Genomic DNA, 14,728 nt, shown 5'->3' with positions numbered 1-14,728 from the left:
GAAGAATTGATACTTCTCATCTCTCTCCCTTCCTGTTTGTCCCTATCTGTTCCTCTCTCTGTAACCTCTTTCTGTCTCTTTCTCTCTCTCTCTCTCTCTCTCTCTCTCACACACACACACACACACACACACACACACGTCAGTGAATGCATGGATAGGTGGAACAGCAAATTGATGTTTCTCTCTTCCTCTGCCTCTCTAAAATCAATAGATTAAAAAAGAGAAATACATCAGTGATTCTACCATTGGAGAAGGGAAGATGGAGAGAGAGAGAGAGAGAGAGAGAGAGAGAGAGAGAGGAGCAGGAAGCATTAACTCCCATATGTACCTTGACCAGGCAAGCCCAGGGTTTTAAACTAGCAACCTCAGCATTTGATTGGTGCTTTATCCACTGTGCCACCACAGGTCAGGCTGAAAAGGAATTCTTAAGCAGACTTCACTTTATTTACTTTGATACTGTAAGTATTTTTTTATATTATAATTCCTTCTTTTTTTCCCATGGTAAGTTATGCAATAACATAGCACTCTTTCTTTGTTCTAAGTGCTTAAGTGGTTCTAATATTTTCATCATCACAATATAGGTCTTGAGAAAATTTAAAACCCTAGCAAAATAATCTCATTATCAAGTCCACCAGGATTTCACCTATTGTTTGCCCAGTCTATAAGCTCTAATAAGGAGCTCCGTGTTTTGTTCACTGTGTTATCTCCAAGTCAGCATGACTCACATGTAATATACTCAAATCTAATAAATTATTCACCTCAGGCTGGCTTAGAAAAATTTTATAACACTAAAGGCATTCTTCCTGGCTTCCTAAATAAAGATGAACACTTGTATAGTTTTTTTTTTAAAATAATTTTTTAAATTTATTGATTTTAGAGAGAGAACATAGATTAGTTCCCGTATCTGCACTGACCGGGGATTGAACTGGCAACCTCTGCACTTCAGGACAACACTCTAACCAACCAAACTATTCAGACAGGGCTTGCAGTACACTTTTTTTTTTTTTTTTAAGGGAGTAGGGGAGAGACAGAGGCAAACTCCCGCATGCGCCCGGACAGAGATCCACCTGGAACCTCTGTCTGGGGCTGATGCTCTACCCATCAAGGGCCATGCTTGCAACCGAGCTATTTTTAGCACCTGAGGTGAAGGCTCCACAGGACCATCCTCTACCACAGAATGTGCTAGAATCAATCAAACCGTGGCTGCAGGAGGGGAAGAGAGGGAGAGAAAATGGGAGGGGGAGGAGTGGAGCAGATGGGTGCTTCTCCTGTGTGCCCTGACCTGGAATAGAAACCCAGAACATCCACATGCTGGGCCAAGGCTCTACCACTGAACCAACCAGCCAAGGCCTTTATTTTAGAAAATTAAATCAAACTCCCAAAGAAAACTTATTTTAGAGAGACAGAAAGGGAGAGATGAGAAACATCAACTCAGTTGTGGTACTTCAGTTGTTCATTGATTGCTTCTCATATGGGGGGGGGGGTAGGCTCCTGCTGAGCCAGTGACCATTGTATCATGTTGATCACATGCTCAAGCTGGTGAGCTTGTATTTAAGCCAGGTGAGCACACTCAAGCCCAAACCTGGACCTTGGGTTTTGTTTTGTGAAAGAAACAGAGAGGGATAGGGACAGAAGGGAGAGATGAGAAACAACAATTCTTCGTTGTGGCACCTTAGTTGCTCAATGATTGCTTTCTCATGTGCTTGACCAGCGGGCTACAGCAGACCAAATGAATCCTTGCTCAAGCCAGCGACCTTAGGTTCAAGCTGGCGAGTTGTGCTTAAACCAGATAAGCCCACACTCAAGCCAGCGACCTTGGGATTTTGAACCTGGGTCTACCGGATCCCAGTCCAATGCTGTATCCACTGCACAACTGCCTGGTCAGGCCCGATCTTGGGGTTTTGAACTTGAGACCTGTGTCCCAGGTCAACACACTATCCACTGTGCCACCATCAGCTAGGTGAAAACTTCTTAATCCAGAGAATTCAAGATCTTTGGGTTGAGGGTATTGTTTTAGAAAGGTAGAACATGGCAACCTAGAAAAACAGTTCCAATTTGTTCCAGCTAACACTCTCCACCTCTATTAAATAACAGCAAAGGCACATAATTATGAGCAAATCCAAATTTATTTCAACACATGTCATTTTCAATGTTTATAAACCTCCTAAGTTAGCAGGAGCCCTAGTTCCCTGGGACAGCATGCCAGAGGTACTGAAATTTGTTCTTTCTCTCTAAACCCCTAGCAAGTCATCCAATTCAAGTGCACAGCTTTAGAAAACCAGGAGTTGTCTGTTTGGTCGGTCTGCTCCTCTGGTTCCTGGTCTTTAAGAGAGGGAAGCCAAAATATTTCAAACAGGGAACAAAACCACAGTTGGGCTTCCAGCTCAGATTTGTAATGTGGTACGAGGAAAGACCCCACTGATGCCAAAGAAATGGACCAGTTGAAATGAATTCCTCCTCCTTTTCAGCTTGGGGAGTAGAGAGAACAGTCCTGCAGAACAAAATTGACTAAGATTTACAGGTGAGGATCCATTTCACAGATGAGAATCCCTTGTAAGTGTAGGCTCCAGCTCCTAAAAATGGGAGGGTCCTGACCAAACAATTTGGCTCAGAAAAGGAATTGACCACATGTGAATAAAAAAATCTGAAGAACAGTTCCTCTACTTTGAGGAACTTGGGGAGAGTGGGCAAGAAGAATAAGCCCCAACAGATGGAAAAATGCCAACATCTGAGTGTATAAAAAAATTTCAGTTGAATTTTTAGTGGTGGTGGCTCCTTTAGCCTCCTCCTTGCTCTGTTGTAGGGCAATAAACCTTGAACAAGCAGAGTGGTGGGAAAAAAGCTACAAAGAGGGGCTTGAAGATGATAGATTTTGACTCCTGATTTTATTATTCAATTTCTCCTTTTTTTTTTAAAGATTTTTAAAAAATTATTATTTATTCATTTTTAGAGAGAAGAGAGAGAGAAGGGGGGGGAGGAGCAGGAAGCATCAACTCCCATATGCGCCTTGACCAGGCAAGCCCAGGGTTTTGAACCGGCAACCTCAGCGTTCCAGGTCGACGCTTTCTCCACTGCGCCACCACAGATCAGGCTCAATTTCTCCTTCCTGGTTAAAGTAGTCTTCAGTGGCTGGGAAGCCTGGCCTCCCAAGACCAGAGTCAGTTGGAGCTGGTTGTTGGAAGAAGGTTGGGGTGGGGGATTGGGAGAGGAGCTGGGAGACCCCCGCTCTGCTGGCGGTCCTGGGTGGAGAAGACAAACTGCACTTCACAGAGCCTGGGGTATGGTGGGAAGGGGATGAGGCAGGAGCAGCAAGCTGGGGAGATGGGACCAATCTCAGTCCCCAGCTTCATTCTCTTCTAAGGTTTCCCCACTGGTGGCATTCTCTGCAGTCTTGGAGGCCTATATTCATGGTAAAAAGAGGAAGACTTGTCAGTTTCCCTGGGGTAGTGTTTCGGGGATGAAGGACAAAAGTACCCTAATGCCCCAGGTCGGGGCTAAGAAGTGGGGAAATACAGATATACAAAAGTCTATACCCCACCGTGACCCAATAAAGCGGGATAAAGAGGGATGAGGTTCAATCTGCCAAAGAGGAATAATAATACACCACCTTCTTTTTTTTCTTTTTCTGGGTCTTCCGACTTGCAGAACTCTGGAGGAGGGCCTGGAAAATAGGAAGAAGGAAAACAAATTTTGAGGAATTTGGAGGAAATACTCATCTTACTTTCAATGCTGTAGGTCTTTATTCAGGACTTTGCTGACATTTAGTCTTCACTTCTAGGACAGCTTCCATGTGCTCCACTTTCCAGTCCACACTAACCTTTAACTCTGCATCCTGTACCTCCAGCTCAGACTTGTAAAGGTCCGGCTCAAAGGGGCCACTGGTGATCCGCATGGGGCCATTAGGCATGAGCAGAACTGTAAATTTAAACTGGGCAACAAATTCGCCTATGGAAGAGAGAAGTATTTTGATAAAATGTTCCCTTGTCATATTCTTTTTCTATAAGCTATAAGGAGGAAGGAGGGAATCATATAACCAGTACAGAAATGAAACTTAAAAACTTACCCTCCTTCTCATAGAGAACATTAAATGGTTGCAGCAGTTCATGTTTGGCGCACTCCACCACACCCATCCGGGCCTTCTTCTCATCTTCAAACGCTCTGGGTAGGGGGAAGACAAGTTCGGGTATTCTGACTCCTTATCAAGTCTCACCATTTTGCTCATGTTTTTAAATAGCCTCTACCCTCGGGCAGAAATCATGTTTAGGACTGCTCTTTACATTCCCTTCAAAGACGGAGATGGGGAGCACAAGAGAACCCTTGCATGCAGGCTAGAGCTACAAGTCTAGGCAAGAGGGGAGAGGAAGGGAGCGGTAGGGGAGGGAATAGTGTTTTAGGGTGTGTGGTCTATGAGTCACACTACTTCCAAGTCCTGTCCTAGCTAAGTTCAAGATACCTTAAAGTAAACGGCATGGCATCAAAACGCCTTTCAACCTCACTGAAGAAGGCACGTGAAGTTTTCATTTTCAGGCCATACTGCTTAGAAGGATCTCGTTTATAAATGGTGGTTCTCTGTCCTGCATCCTTGGCCTAAAGAGCAAGTTAGGTCACGTTTGTTCTGGTGCTCTTGGAACACACCCTCAGCTGTCCCTCTTCGGCAGTTCTGGTAAACACTCCTCACCTTGCCCTCTCCTGAGCTGACGAGAACATCCACAGCATATACTTCATGTACCTCAAATTCAGCTTTTTCGTGGTCCTTCCTAAAAGGAATAAAAAGGGAACCATAAAAAGCAGCAAGTAGTTTCTGGCATTTGGAGTAGAAGGTGGACAAAATTAGGCTGAAAGTATGGAAGAAAAAAATTCATGACTCGTCTGGTAGGGTGGACAGTGAAGGGTGGCACCTACTTCTGCTGGTCTGTAGGGTTCTGAATAATGGTTTTCTCTCCATCGATGACATGCTGCTTCAACTGGTGTGACAGCATACCTGTAGAAAGGACAAAGTCTATGGTACCAGCCATCAAGAATCCCAAAAGGTTTTCAAATCCACCCACCTAAGCAGTTTGACAGGGCAGGCAGTGAGAGAAAAGTGCCGGGCTATGGAAACCAAGAGCATTGAGGTTTTGGCTCAGACTATGCTAGAGCCAGGATGGATCCTTAAGGGAGGAAAAAGCCTCAATTCTGTTAAATCCCTGGTACTGTGAACCTCAACCCTGTTATCTGAGGTCTCACCTTCTATTGGCGTACAATTAAATGAGTGAGCAACTTTGTTCCAGGCTTCTGTCACTTGGGTGTTCTAGAAGTACAAGATCAAACAAAAGATAAGATATTAGGGGCAAGTAGCTCTCTATCATGTGAATAAGAAGCATAAAAGAATTGAGAGTTCTAATATCTGCCATCAGGTACAAGCGATTCTCGCTGGTTTTTCATGTCACAGACCTATCAATCCCTACGACCTAAACATACCTTACATTCGCATATCCTTTTACAATGCGCTTTCACAAAGATGGTCTAATTAGACAACAAGTCTGGAAGGTGAACAGGGCAGATCTATATCCCAATCTAGAAAATGAGGAAACTGAGGCTCAGAAAGGTTAAATGACTTGCCTGGGATTAAACCAGTTAAATCTGTTAAGAAGGGACCGGAAACTCTTATTTCCCACTTCGTACTCTTTAAACATGACTTGATCCTCACCTAAGCTACAATTCTTAGACAAAAAAAAAAAAAGTGGGCCCTGGCCAGTTTGCTCAGTGGCACAGCATCAGCCCAGCATGTGGAAGTTCTGAGTTCAATTCCCCATCAGGGCACACAGTAGAAGTGACCATCTGCTTCTTCCCCTCTCTCCCTCATCTCTCTCTCTCTCTCTTCCCCTCTCACAGCCATAGCACGATTGGTTTGAGCAAAGTTGGCCCTGGGCGCTAAGCATGGCTCCATGGCCTCACCCCAGCCACTAAAATAGCTTGGTTGCTGAGCAGCAGAGCAGAGGCTCAGATGGGCAAAGCAATCAATGCCTGATAGGGGCTTGCTGGATGGATCCCAGTTGGGCACATGTAGAAGTCTGTCTCTGCCTCCCTGACTTAAAAAAAAAAAAGGAAGAGAGAAAAGTGAACAATTAATCCTAGTTATTATTAAACTACGTGCTAGGTACTGTGATAATCACTTTACACAAATCATCTCAGCCATCACAATAACCCTTTGAGATTAAGGCATAATTTTATTTTTTTCATTTTACAGATACAAAACTCAAGTTATTTTAAATTGTTTAAATTTTTTTTTTTTTAATTTTAGAGAGGGAGGAAGGGGAAGAGGGAGAAGAGAGAAAGAGGAGAGAGAAAGAGAGAGACCAGAACATCCCTCTGTTCCTGTTATCTTCCCTGATCGGGGATTGAACCAGCAACCTCCACATTTTGGGACAAAGCTCTGACCAACCAAGCTCTCGAGACAGGGTAAATTCAAGTTATTTTTAAGTAGTAAGAGGTGGCAACAATGCAAGAACCCAGAAAGTCTGGTGTCATAGCTAGATAACAATACCTTCCAATGAATATACACAATAGTTAAGTATATAAATAAAAATAATAAATATGTGAAGTAATAATAGTTAACAGTGTTTACTATATGCCAGGCACTGTTCAAAGTCCTCTATGAAGTTGGTAACATTACAAGAAAACTAAAAGGTTCAAGTGAAAATTATGTAGTTAAGTAACAATGGGGATGAAGTACAAATTAATTAAAAGCACAAAGGACGCCCTGGCCGGTTGGCTCAGTGGTAGAGCATCGGCCTGGCGTGCAGGAGTCCTGGGTTCGATTCCTGGCCAGGGCACACAGGAGAAGTGCCCATCTGCTTCTCCACCCCTACCCCTCTCCTTCCTCTCTTTCTCTTCCCCTCCTGCTGCCAAGGCTCCACTGGAGCAAAGATGGCCCGGGCATTGGGGATGGCTCTGTGGCCTCTGCCTCAGGCGCTGGGATGGCTCTGGATGCAACAGAGCGACGCCCCAGAGGGGCAGAGCATCGCCCCCTGGTGGGCATGCTGGGTGGATCCCGGTTGGGCGCATGCGGGAGTCTGTCTGACTCCCTCCCTGTTTCCAGCTTTGGAAAAATGCAAATAAATAAATAAATAAATAAATAAATAAATAAATAAAAGCACGAAAGACAAGAGAACATAGAGAGCAAGAGGCCTTGGCCAGTTGGCTCAATGGTAGAGTATTGGCCCAGTGTGTGGATGTCCTAGGTTCAATTCCCAGTCAGGGCACACAGGAGAAGCGACCATCTGCTTCTCCAGCCCTCCTCACCCCCTTCCCACTTCCCTTCCAACAGCACTGGCTTGAATGGTTTGAGCAAAGAACCCAGGCGCTGAAGATGGCTCTGTGGAGTCTCCACCTCAGGTGCTAAAAATAGCTCGGTTATAAGCATGGCCCCAGATGGGCAGAGCATCAGCCCAAGACAGTGGTTGCCAGTTGGGGTGCTGGGGTGCATATGGGAGTCTATCTCCCCTCCTCTCACTTGGAAAAGAATAAAAAAAAAGGGAGCAAGAAAAATGATGTCACTTTAAGTACTAAACAGGTGTTTGGAAACTTAAGTGTTAGAAAAAGGTCTTCACTCATCATCCAACACACTAAATTGTTAATTCATGAAAAGTTTATGATCCCTGAGAACTAACTTTTGGCCCTGGCTAGGTAGCTTAGTTGATGAAAGCATAATCTCAATACTCCAAGGTTGTGGATTTGATCCTGGGTAAGTGCACATAGAAGAATCAACCAATGAGCCTGACCAGGCAGTGGTACAGTGAATAGAGTGTTGGACTGGAACGCAGAGGACCCAGGTTCAAAACCCCGAGGTTGCCGGCTCGAGTGCAAGCTCATCTGGTTTGAGCAAAGCTCACCAGCTATAACCCAAGGTCACTGGCTTGAGCAAGGGGTTACTCTGTCTGCTGTAGCCCCCCAAGTCAAGGCACATATGGGAAAGCAATCAATGAACTAAGAAACCCCAATGAAAAATTGATGCTTCTCAATTCCTGTCTGTCCCTCTCTCTGTCTCTGTCACAAAAAAATCAACCAATGAATGCATAAATAAGTGAAACAACAAACTGATGTTTCTCTAAAACTCAATAAATATTTTTTTAAAAAAGAACTCTGCCTGACCAGGCAGTGGCGCAGTGGGTAAAGCGTCGGACTGGGATGCGGAAGACCCAGGTTCGAGACCCCGAGGTTGCCAGCTTGAGCGTGGGCTCATCTGGTTTGAGCAAAAAGCTCACCAGCTTGAGCCCAAGGTCGCTGGCTCAAGCAAGGGGTTACTCGGTCTGCTGAAGGCCCGCGGTCAAGGCACATATGAGAAAGCCATCAATGAACAACTAAGGTGCTGCAACGCGCAATGAAAAACTGATTGATGCTTCTCATCTCTCCGTTCCTGCCTATCCCTCTCTCTGACTCTCTCTGTTGCTGTAAAAGAAAAAAAAAAAAGAAAGGAAAAAAAAAGAACTTTCTGCCTGACCAGGCGGTGGCGCGGTGGATAGAGCATCGGACTGGGATGCCGAAGACCCAGGTTCGAGACCCCGAGGTCGCCAGCTTGAGCGCGGGCTCATCTGGTTTGAGCAAAGCCCACCAGCTTGGACCCAAGGTCATGGTTCAAGCAAGGAGTTACTTGGTCTGCTGAAGGCCCGCGGTCAAGGCACATATGAGAGAGCAATCAATGAACTAAGGTGTCGCAATGAAAAACTAATGATTGATGCTTCTCATCTCTCCGTTCCTGTCTGACCCTGTCTATCCCTCTCTATCTATGTAAAAAAAATACAAAAAAAACAGGCGGTGCCACAGCGGATAGAGCATTGGATTGGGATGTGGAGGACCCAGGTTTGAGACCCCGAGGTTGCCAGCTTGAGCGTGAGCTCAGTCAGTCTGCTGTAGCCCATGGTCAAGGCACATATGAGAAAGCAATCAATGAACAACTAAGGTGCCACAATGAAAAACTGATGCTTCTCATCTCTCTCCCTTCCTGTCTGTCTGTCCCTATCTATCCCGCTCTCCGTCTCTCAAATAAATAAATAAAAATAAATAAAAAAGAACTTTCTTTGGTCATCAGTTTATCAGCACTATTATTGTTTTATAACCTTTTATTTTTATTTACTCATTTATTTTTTTTAAGTGAGAGGAGGAGAGATAGACTCCATGTGCCCCAACCAGGACCCACCCAGCAACCCGTCAGGGGCTGATGTTCATGAGCTATCCTTAGCGCCTGAGGATGACACTCAGACCAACCAAGTTATCCTTAGTACCCAGGGACAATGCTTGAACCATCTGAGCCACTGGCTGCGAGAGGGGAGGAGAGAGATGTGAGAGAGGGAAGGGGAAAGAAGCAGATGGTCAAGTCGCATGTGTGTCCTGACCAGGGATCGAACCTGGAATGTCCACACACTGGGCTGACTCTCTTCCACTGAGCCACTGACCAGGGCTGTTTTATAACCTTTTAAAATTGAGTTTGACAATATGGAGATTCCTCAAAAAATTAAAAATCAAACTGCCTTTTGATCTCGCCATCCCACTTTTAGGAATATATCCCAAGAACACCACATCAATGATTCAAAAGGAGAAATGCACCCCCATGTTTATGGCAGCACTGTTTATAATAAATAGCCAAGATATGGAAACAGCCCAAGTGTCCGACAATGGACGAGTGGATTAAAAAGCTATGGTACAGCCTGACCAGGCAGTGGCACAGTGGATAGAGCGTCGGACTGGGATGCCGAGGACCCAGGTTCAAGATCCCGAGGTCGCCAGCTTGAGAGCAGGCTCATCTGGTTTCAGCAAAAACTCACCAGCTTGGACCCAAGGTCACTGGCTCCAGCAAGGGGTTACTCGATCTGCTGAAGGCCCGCGGTCAAGGCACATATGAGAAAGCAATCAATGAACAACTAAGGTGTCACAATGCGCAACGAAAAACTAACGATTGATGCTTCTCATCTCTCTCCGTTCCTGTTTGTCCCTGTCTATCCCTCTCTCTGACTCTGTCTCCGTAAAAAAAAAAAAAAAAAGCCATGGTACATATATACAATGGAATACTATGGGGCCACGAAAAATAAGGAAATATACTTTTTGTGACAACGTGGATGGGCCTGGAAACTATTATGTTAAGTGAAATAAGCCAAACAGAGAAGGAAAAATATCGTATGACCTCACTCATTTGAGGAATCCAATGAACAATGTGAACGGAGGAGCGGAACCGAGACAGAGGCAGGATCAAAGGATCCAGAGGGAAAGCAGACAGAGGGAAATGGGATAGGGTGATAGGATGGGATGAAAGCAGAAAAGCAAATCCTGGAGGGAAGGGGGGGAGGGCGTTATGGGGAGGGGGACAGAGGGGATGTACTGGGGAACACTAGAATCTATGTAAACAATAAATTAAAAGAAAAATAAAATAATATTGAGTTTGAAAATATTTGTGTTTTTCCCTGGTTAGATAGCTCTGTTGGTTGGAGCATTGTCCCAAAGCACAGAGGTTTCCATTTGATCCCCAGTCAGGGCACATACAGGAGTAGATGTTTCTGTCTCTTTCCTACTCTCTCCCTTCCCCTCTCTAGAAGCAATAAAACATAAAATACAATACACACACACACACACACACACACACACACACACGTGTAATTTTGGAGAAAGATGCACATCAATAAAACAAAAAAGGGTGGATCTCTGTAGGCTCCATATATGTCCATACAGCTAGAATAAAATTGTCTATGGTAGGTGCTCAGGGTCTGATGTTTATTATCATTCTTTTTGTGTGTGTGTGACAGAGAGAGACAGAGAGAGGGACAAATAGGGACAGACCGGAAGGGAGAGAGATGAGAAGCATCATTCTTCGTTGCAGCACCTTAATTGCTCACTGAGTGCTTTCTCATATGTGCCTTGACTGGGGGGCTACAGCAGACTGAGTGACTCCTTGCTCAAGCGACCTTGGGTCCAAGCTGGTGAGCCTTGCTCAAACCAGATGAGCCAGCACTCAAGCTGGTGACCTCGGGGTCTCAAACCTGGGTCCTCCGCGTCCCAGTCCGAAGCTCTATCCACTGTGCCACTGCCTGGTCAGTCTGATGTTTGTTATTCAGCTCTTTAGTCCCTGTCTCTTCCTATACAGAAATCCCATCTTATGAGGTAGTTAATTTTAAAAACTATTCATTTTAAAAGAAACCAATAAAACAAAAAACCTATTTGTTTTATAAGAGGGCTGGGAGAGAGGTTGGCGGTTCAATATAGAATAGCTGCAGATGCTAATGCATTTTTGGCTCTATCAAGCTCTGGAGTTGGACCAGATAGCTTACCAGGTTTCCAGGTTTGACCAGGCGTAGGGCAGCTTCAGCACAAAGGTGAGCTGCCTTAATGACATCTGCTTTTCTTCCTGTTACTTGGGTCCCCTGTAAATAAGGCAATACAATCAGAGCCTTTCTGGAAAGCTCTCAACTGATTATGTACTTAATATCTGTGTGCCCATTATGCAAGGTCAGCCAATGAGCAGGAGAGGAAAACATCCTTTTCCCTTTTCTCTATAGACTCTCAAAATTTACATAGTGGTAGAAGGTGAGGCTAAGGAGTAAGCAGTAGTACACCCTCCCCCTCCCCCAATTTTCCACAGGCTGAAGAGAGTTCAAAGCAGATCACCTACCTGAGCTACATCAATCACAAAAGTGTGAGCCACATTAGCAATGAAGCCATCCACATGGACCCCTAGGTCACTGAAAAGCAAGAGCATAGTATAACATTAGCAACTGGGATTATGTAAATGCTTAAGAAAAAGAAAAGTGCTTTAAAATGACTTACACTTACATTTTTACCAAGTCACCTTCCTTGAGAATATAGTCCTGGTCGCTCTTCAAAGGGGAGAAGTGACATACACAGTTATTTACTGAAATGCTGGTGGGGAAGGCAATACCTGTAAGGAGAGAATCATCTGCCTTACTGCACTGCTCTCTTAGAGCCCTGTTGCCCTTAGAAAAATGAAAGATCTTCTTTAGGGTCTTGCCTAAGGTTAATCAGTTTGGATAGGGTAGGAAACTGCCTGTAACCCCACCCTCCATTCCAAATTTCCAAATATCTCAACCAGAGGTAGGGTGAGAGTTGCATTACTATAACAAACACAGCTGAATAAAGGTCCAACTTGGGATATCAGTGAGGGATTGATTTTTACCTTTCTTCATTTCTTTTTCTTTCTTGAAAATTTTCCCTGTCTCTTCCATAATCATGGCATCACCTTTCTCACACAGGCTTAGAACCGACACACCTGAGCAGGATGCTTCCACCAAAGATCGAAGTACCCCTGGGGATAGAATCCCACCATGTCAGTCCCACATATGTTGTCGAAATTACAATCCAAGCAATACCTAGAAGCTGGATCCAGAGTTTTTAATATTCCTTATTGACACTGCTCTAAGGCTAAAAGAGGGAAATGTTTTGCCTTTTGGAATGTACCTACCTATAATGTCTAAATTTTTACCTACCTTTCCTAAAATGAAGAAGTCAACACCCCTTCCCTTCCTTATATTATATGGCAACGGGTGTACACAATCTGTCTCACTAGGCAAGGGAGACTTTCCAAAGATGATACCTGTGTGGTATAGAATTATAAACTTGAAGGAGATCCTCACCAAGGCATTCCACATATATATGCAAAACAGACTAGAAAAATTTATAGGCGTCAGGGATGACAGAAAAGTAGGCACAGAATTGCTGACGCAAAGATGATGCATTGTGAAATGCTACCTTCTCCCTTCTCAAACATCCCAATTAGGGGTTAGTAATTCAATTTATGTAGACTTAAGGGGGATAGATGGTGATGGACGGAGAATTAACTTGGGGTGGTGAACACAACAACAGAATACAGACAATGTATTATAGGATTGAGCACCTGAAACCTGTATAATTTTGTTAACCAGTGTCACCCCAATATATTCAATAAAAAGGAAAAAAAAGCCTACTTACTTAAAAAAAAATTATGTAGATTTATTTCTGCACAAACAAGTGTATAAGCCAAGGGGACTTAATCTAAGGCCACTAATATTATAAACAAAAACACACCCAAAAATGGGAATATTATACTAACTGTCCATTATGTAATAAAGCATCTCCTAGGCCTATCTTGACCTTCAGCTTTGATTTTGTGACTTAAGTTTTGGTGATTCCTTGGATCCTGGAACTCAAGGTTATCAGACAGGTCCAGAAGCACTCTAAACACCTATCTTTACTGTCAAAACCATTTAAAAGCCCAAAGACAAGCTTTCTGCGGGCGGGCGCGCGCGCGCACACACACACACTGGGTTTTAAGGTGAACTGGAAATAGAGAAAAATAGAAAGTGAGACATCTGCCTACAGTGGCAGGTAGCTGCTGATAAAGTCAGAACAGTCTTAACAAGGATGACTTCTGAGATCCTAAAATTACCAAATCACCTCCCCCCCCAATTTTCCAGGATTATTTACATGTTTGCCTGACTGGGATGAGGACCTCAAAAACACTCCTAGGGTTGTCAAACCCCTGAGAACAATCAAGGTTGAAGGCTAACTAAGACCATCTACTCAGATGGAAGGTAGTAATTGGTAACTTCAAGAAAAGCTGGACTTCTGTCCCAGAGGGCGTGAAGAGTCCCAGGGTGCCCTCCAACGGTCCCTGAGCAGATTCAATAGAACCTAGAAGCCTTCCCCCCCCTTAGGGGAAACAGTTGAAGTAAAGAACGAAAGACTTGAGCAAAGCACGTGGTAGGGAAGCTGGTGTTAGGGACCGCAGCCGGCGATCTGCACGGGTTCCCGGCAGCACGTGCCGGCTTGGTTCCTGACGCCGGGCAAGAAGCCACAAAATACAGAGGCTCTTCCCTCGCCAACAGCCGGGCGCTCCCTTTCCCAGGTGGCCTCGCCGCTGCCAGGATTAGAGGAGGGAGCGATTCGAACCAAAGGGTGAGCACAAGATGCGTCTTGCCTTCTCAGCAACGGCCTCGGGTCCGCACCGGCCCGGGACCCTACTCCCCTGATCTCTTCCCCGTCGCCGGCCCGCACCTCCAGACTCCAACCCAGGCCTGCACGGTAAGGTCACAGGCGCCCAGGGCGACACGGAGTCTCCCGACCCGCCACCCGCAGCGGACCGGCGCGGCGCCCTCTGGAGCTCACTCCGCAGGACGCCCTGCTCCAGCCCCTCCGGGGCCTGCCGAGCGCCGTCCCCCTCGCCTCCCTCTCTCTCAAGCCCAGGTCCCCGGACCCCGAAGGCCGAACTCACGGTTGGCGATGTCGCCCCCCATCTTATACTTGGTCACGACCAAGTCCTCGGCGATAGTTTGCTCCTGTTGCTCGTCCTCGCCCGACATCTTCCCGCCGCCACCACCACTGCAGCCGCGTTCCCCTGAGCCGTCGCCTCTGTCTCCCTTCCTAGCCACAGGCTGTGGTTCGGGGCCCCTCCAATTCGCGAGGAGAGCGTGAGCAAAAGCGCGAGCAGGCAAAGGAGCGGGAGGGCGAGAGCGAGAAGCGGCGAGCGCGCGGGCTCCGGCGCAAGGCACCCTGGGACGACGAGTCCGTTCCACAGCCAACCTCTAGCCGTCCCTTCGACACGAGAACTACAACTCCCAGCCTCCCTTTCGCGTACCTGAGCCAGGCCCTGGGGCCTTGCCCTCCCAGCGCTTCGCACTCTGGAATCGCCGAGCACGCTGGGAAGGGTCAGGCTCCCGCGGGAAGGCGGAGCTGTTGGGAGTGTAGGAAGCATGGTTCCTCCAAAGAA

At 45.9% G+C, this 14,728-nt stretch overlaps 1 protein-coding gene across 1 annotated transcript; it reads right to left on the bottom strand.

Annotated features, from left to right (window-relative positions):
• Positions 1–2,107: 2,107 nt before the first annotated feature.
• On the bottom strand, positions 2,108–14,573 carry PA2G4 (proliferation-associated 2G4). The gene is made up of 13 exons (XM_066369738.1): positions 14,234–14,573; positions 12,161–12,289; positions 11,800–11,905; positions 11,639–11,708; positions 11,298–11,390; positions 5,227–5,290; positions 4,903–4,981; positions 4,679–4,757; positions 4,454–4,587; positions 4,064–4,158; positions 3,818–3,945; positions 3,608–3,661; positions 2,108–3,399 (listed from the first exon to the last, which is right to left on the bottom strand). Exons 1-13 carry the CDS (start codon positions 14,319–14,321, stop codon positions 3,334–3,336), a joined length of 1,185 nt encoding a protein of 394 aa, XP_066225835.1. The 5' UTR covers positions 14,322–14,573; the 3' UTR covers positions 2,108–3,333.
• Between the last annotated feature and the right edge of the window lie 155 nt (positions 14,574–14,728).

This window comes from Saccopteryx leptura, chromosome 2 (assembly GCF_036850995.1).
Source record: "Saccopteryx leptura isolate mSacLep1 chromosome 2, mSacLep1_pri_phased_curated, whole genome shotgun sequence".
Classification (NCBI taxonomy): Eukaryota; Metazoa; Chordata; class Mammalia; order Chiroptera; family Emballonuridae; genus Saccopteryx; species Saccopteryx leptura.
This window is presented reverse-complemented; position numbering and strand designations above follow the sequence as displayed.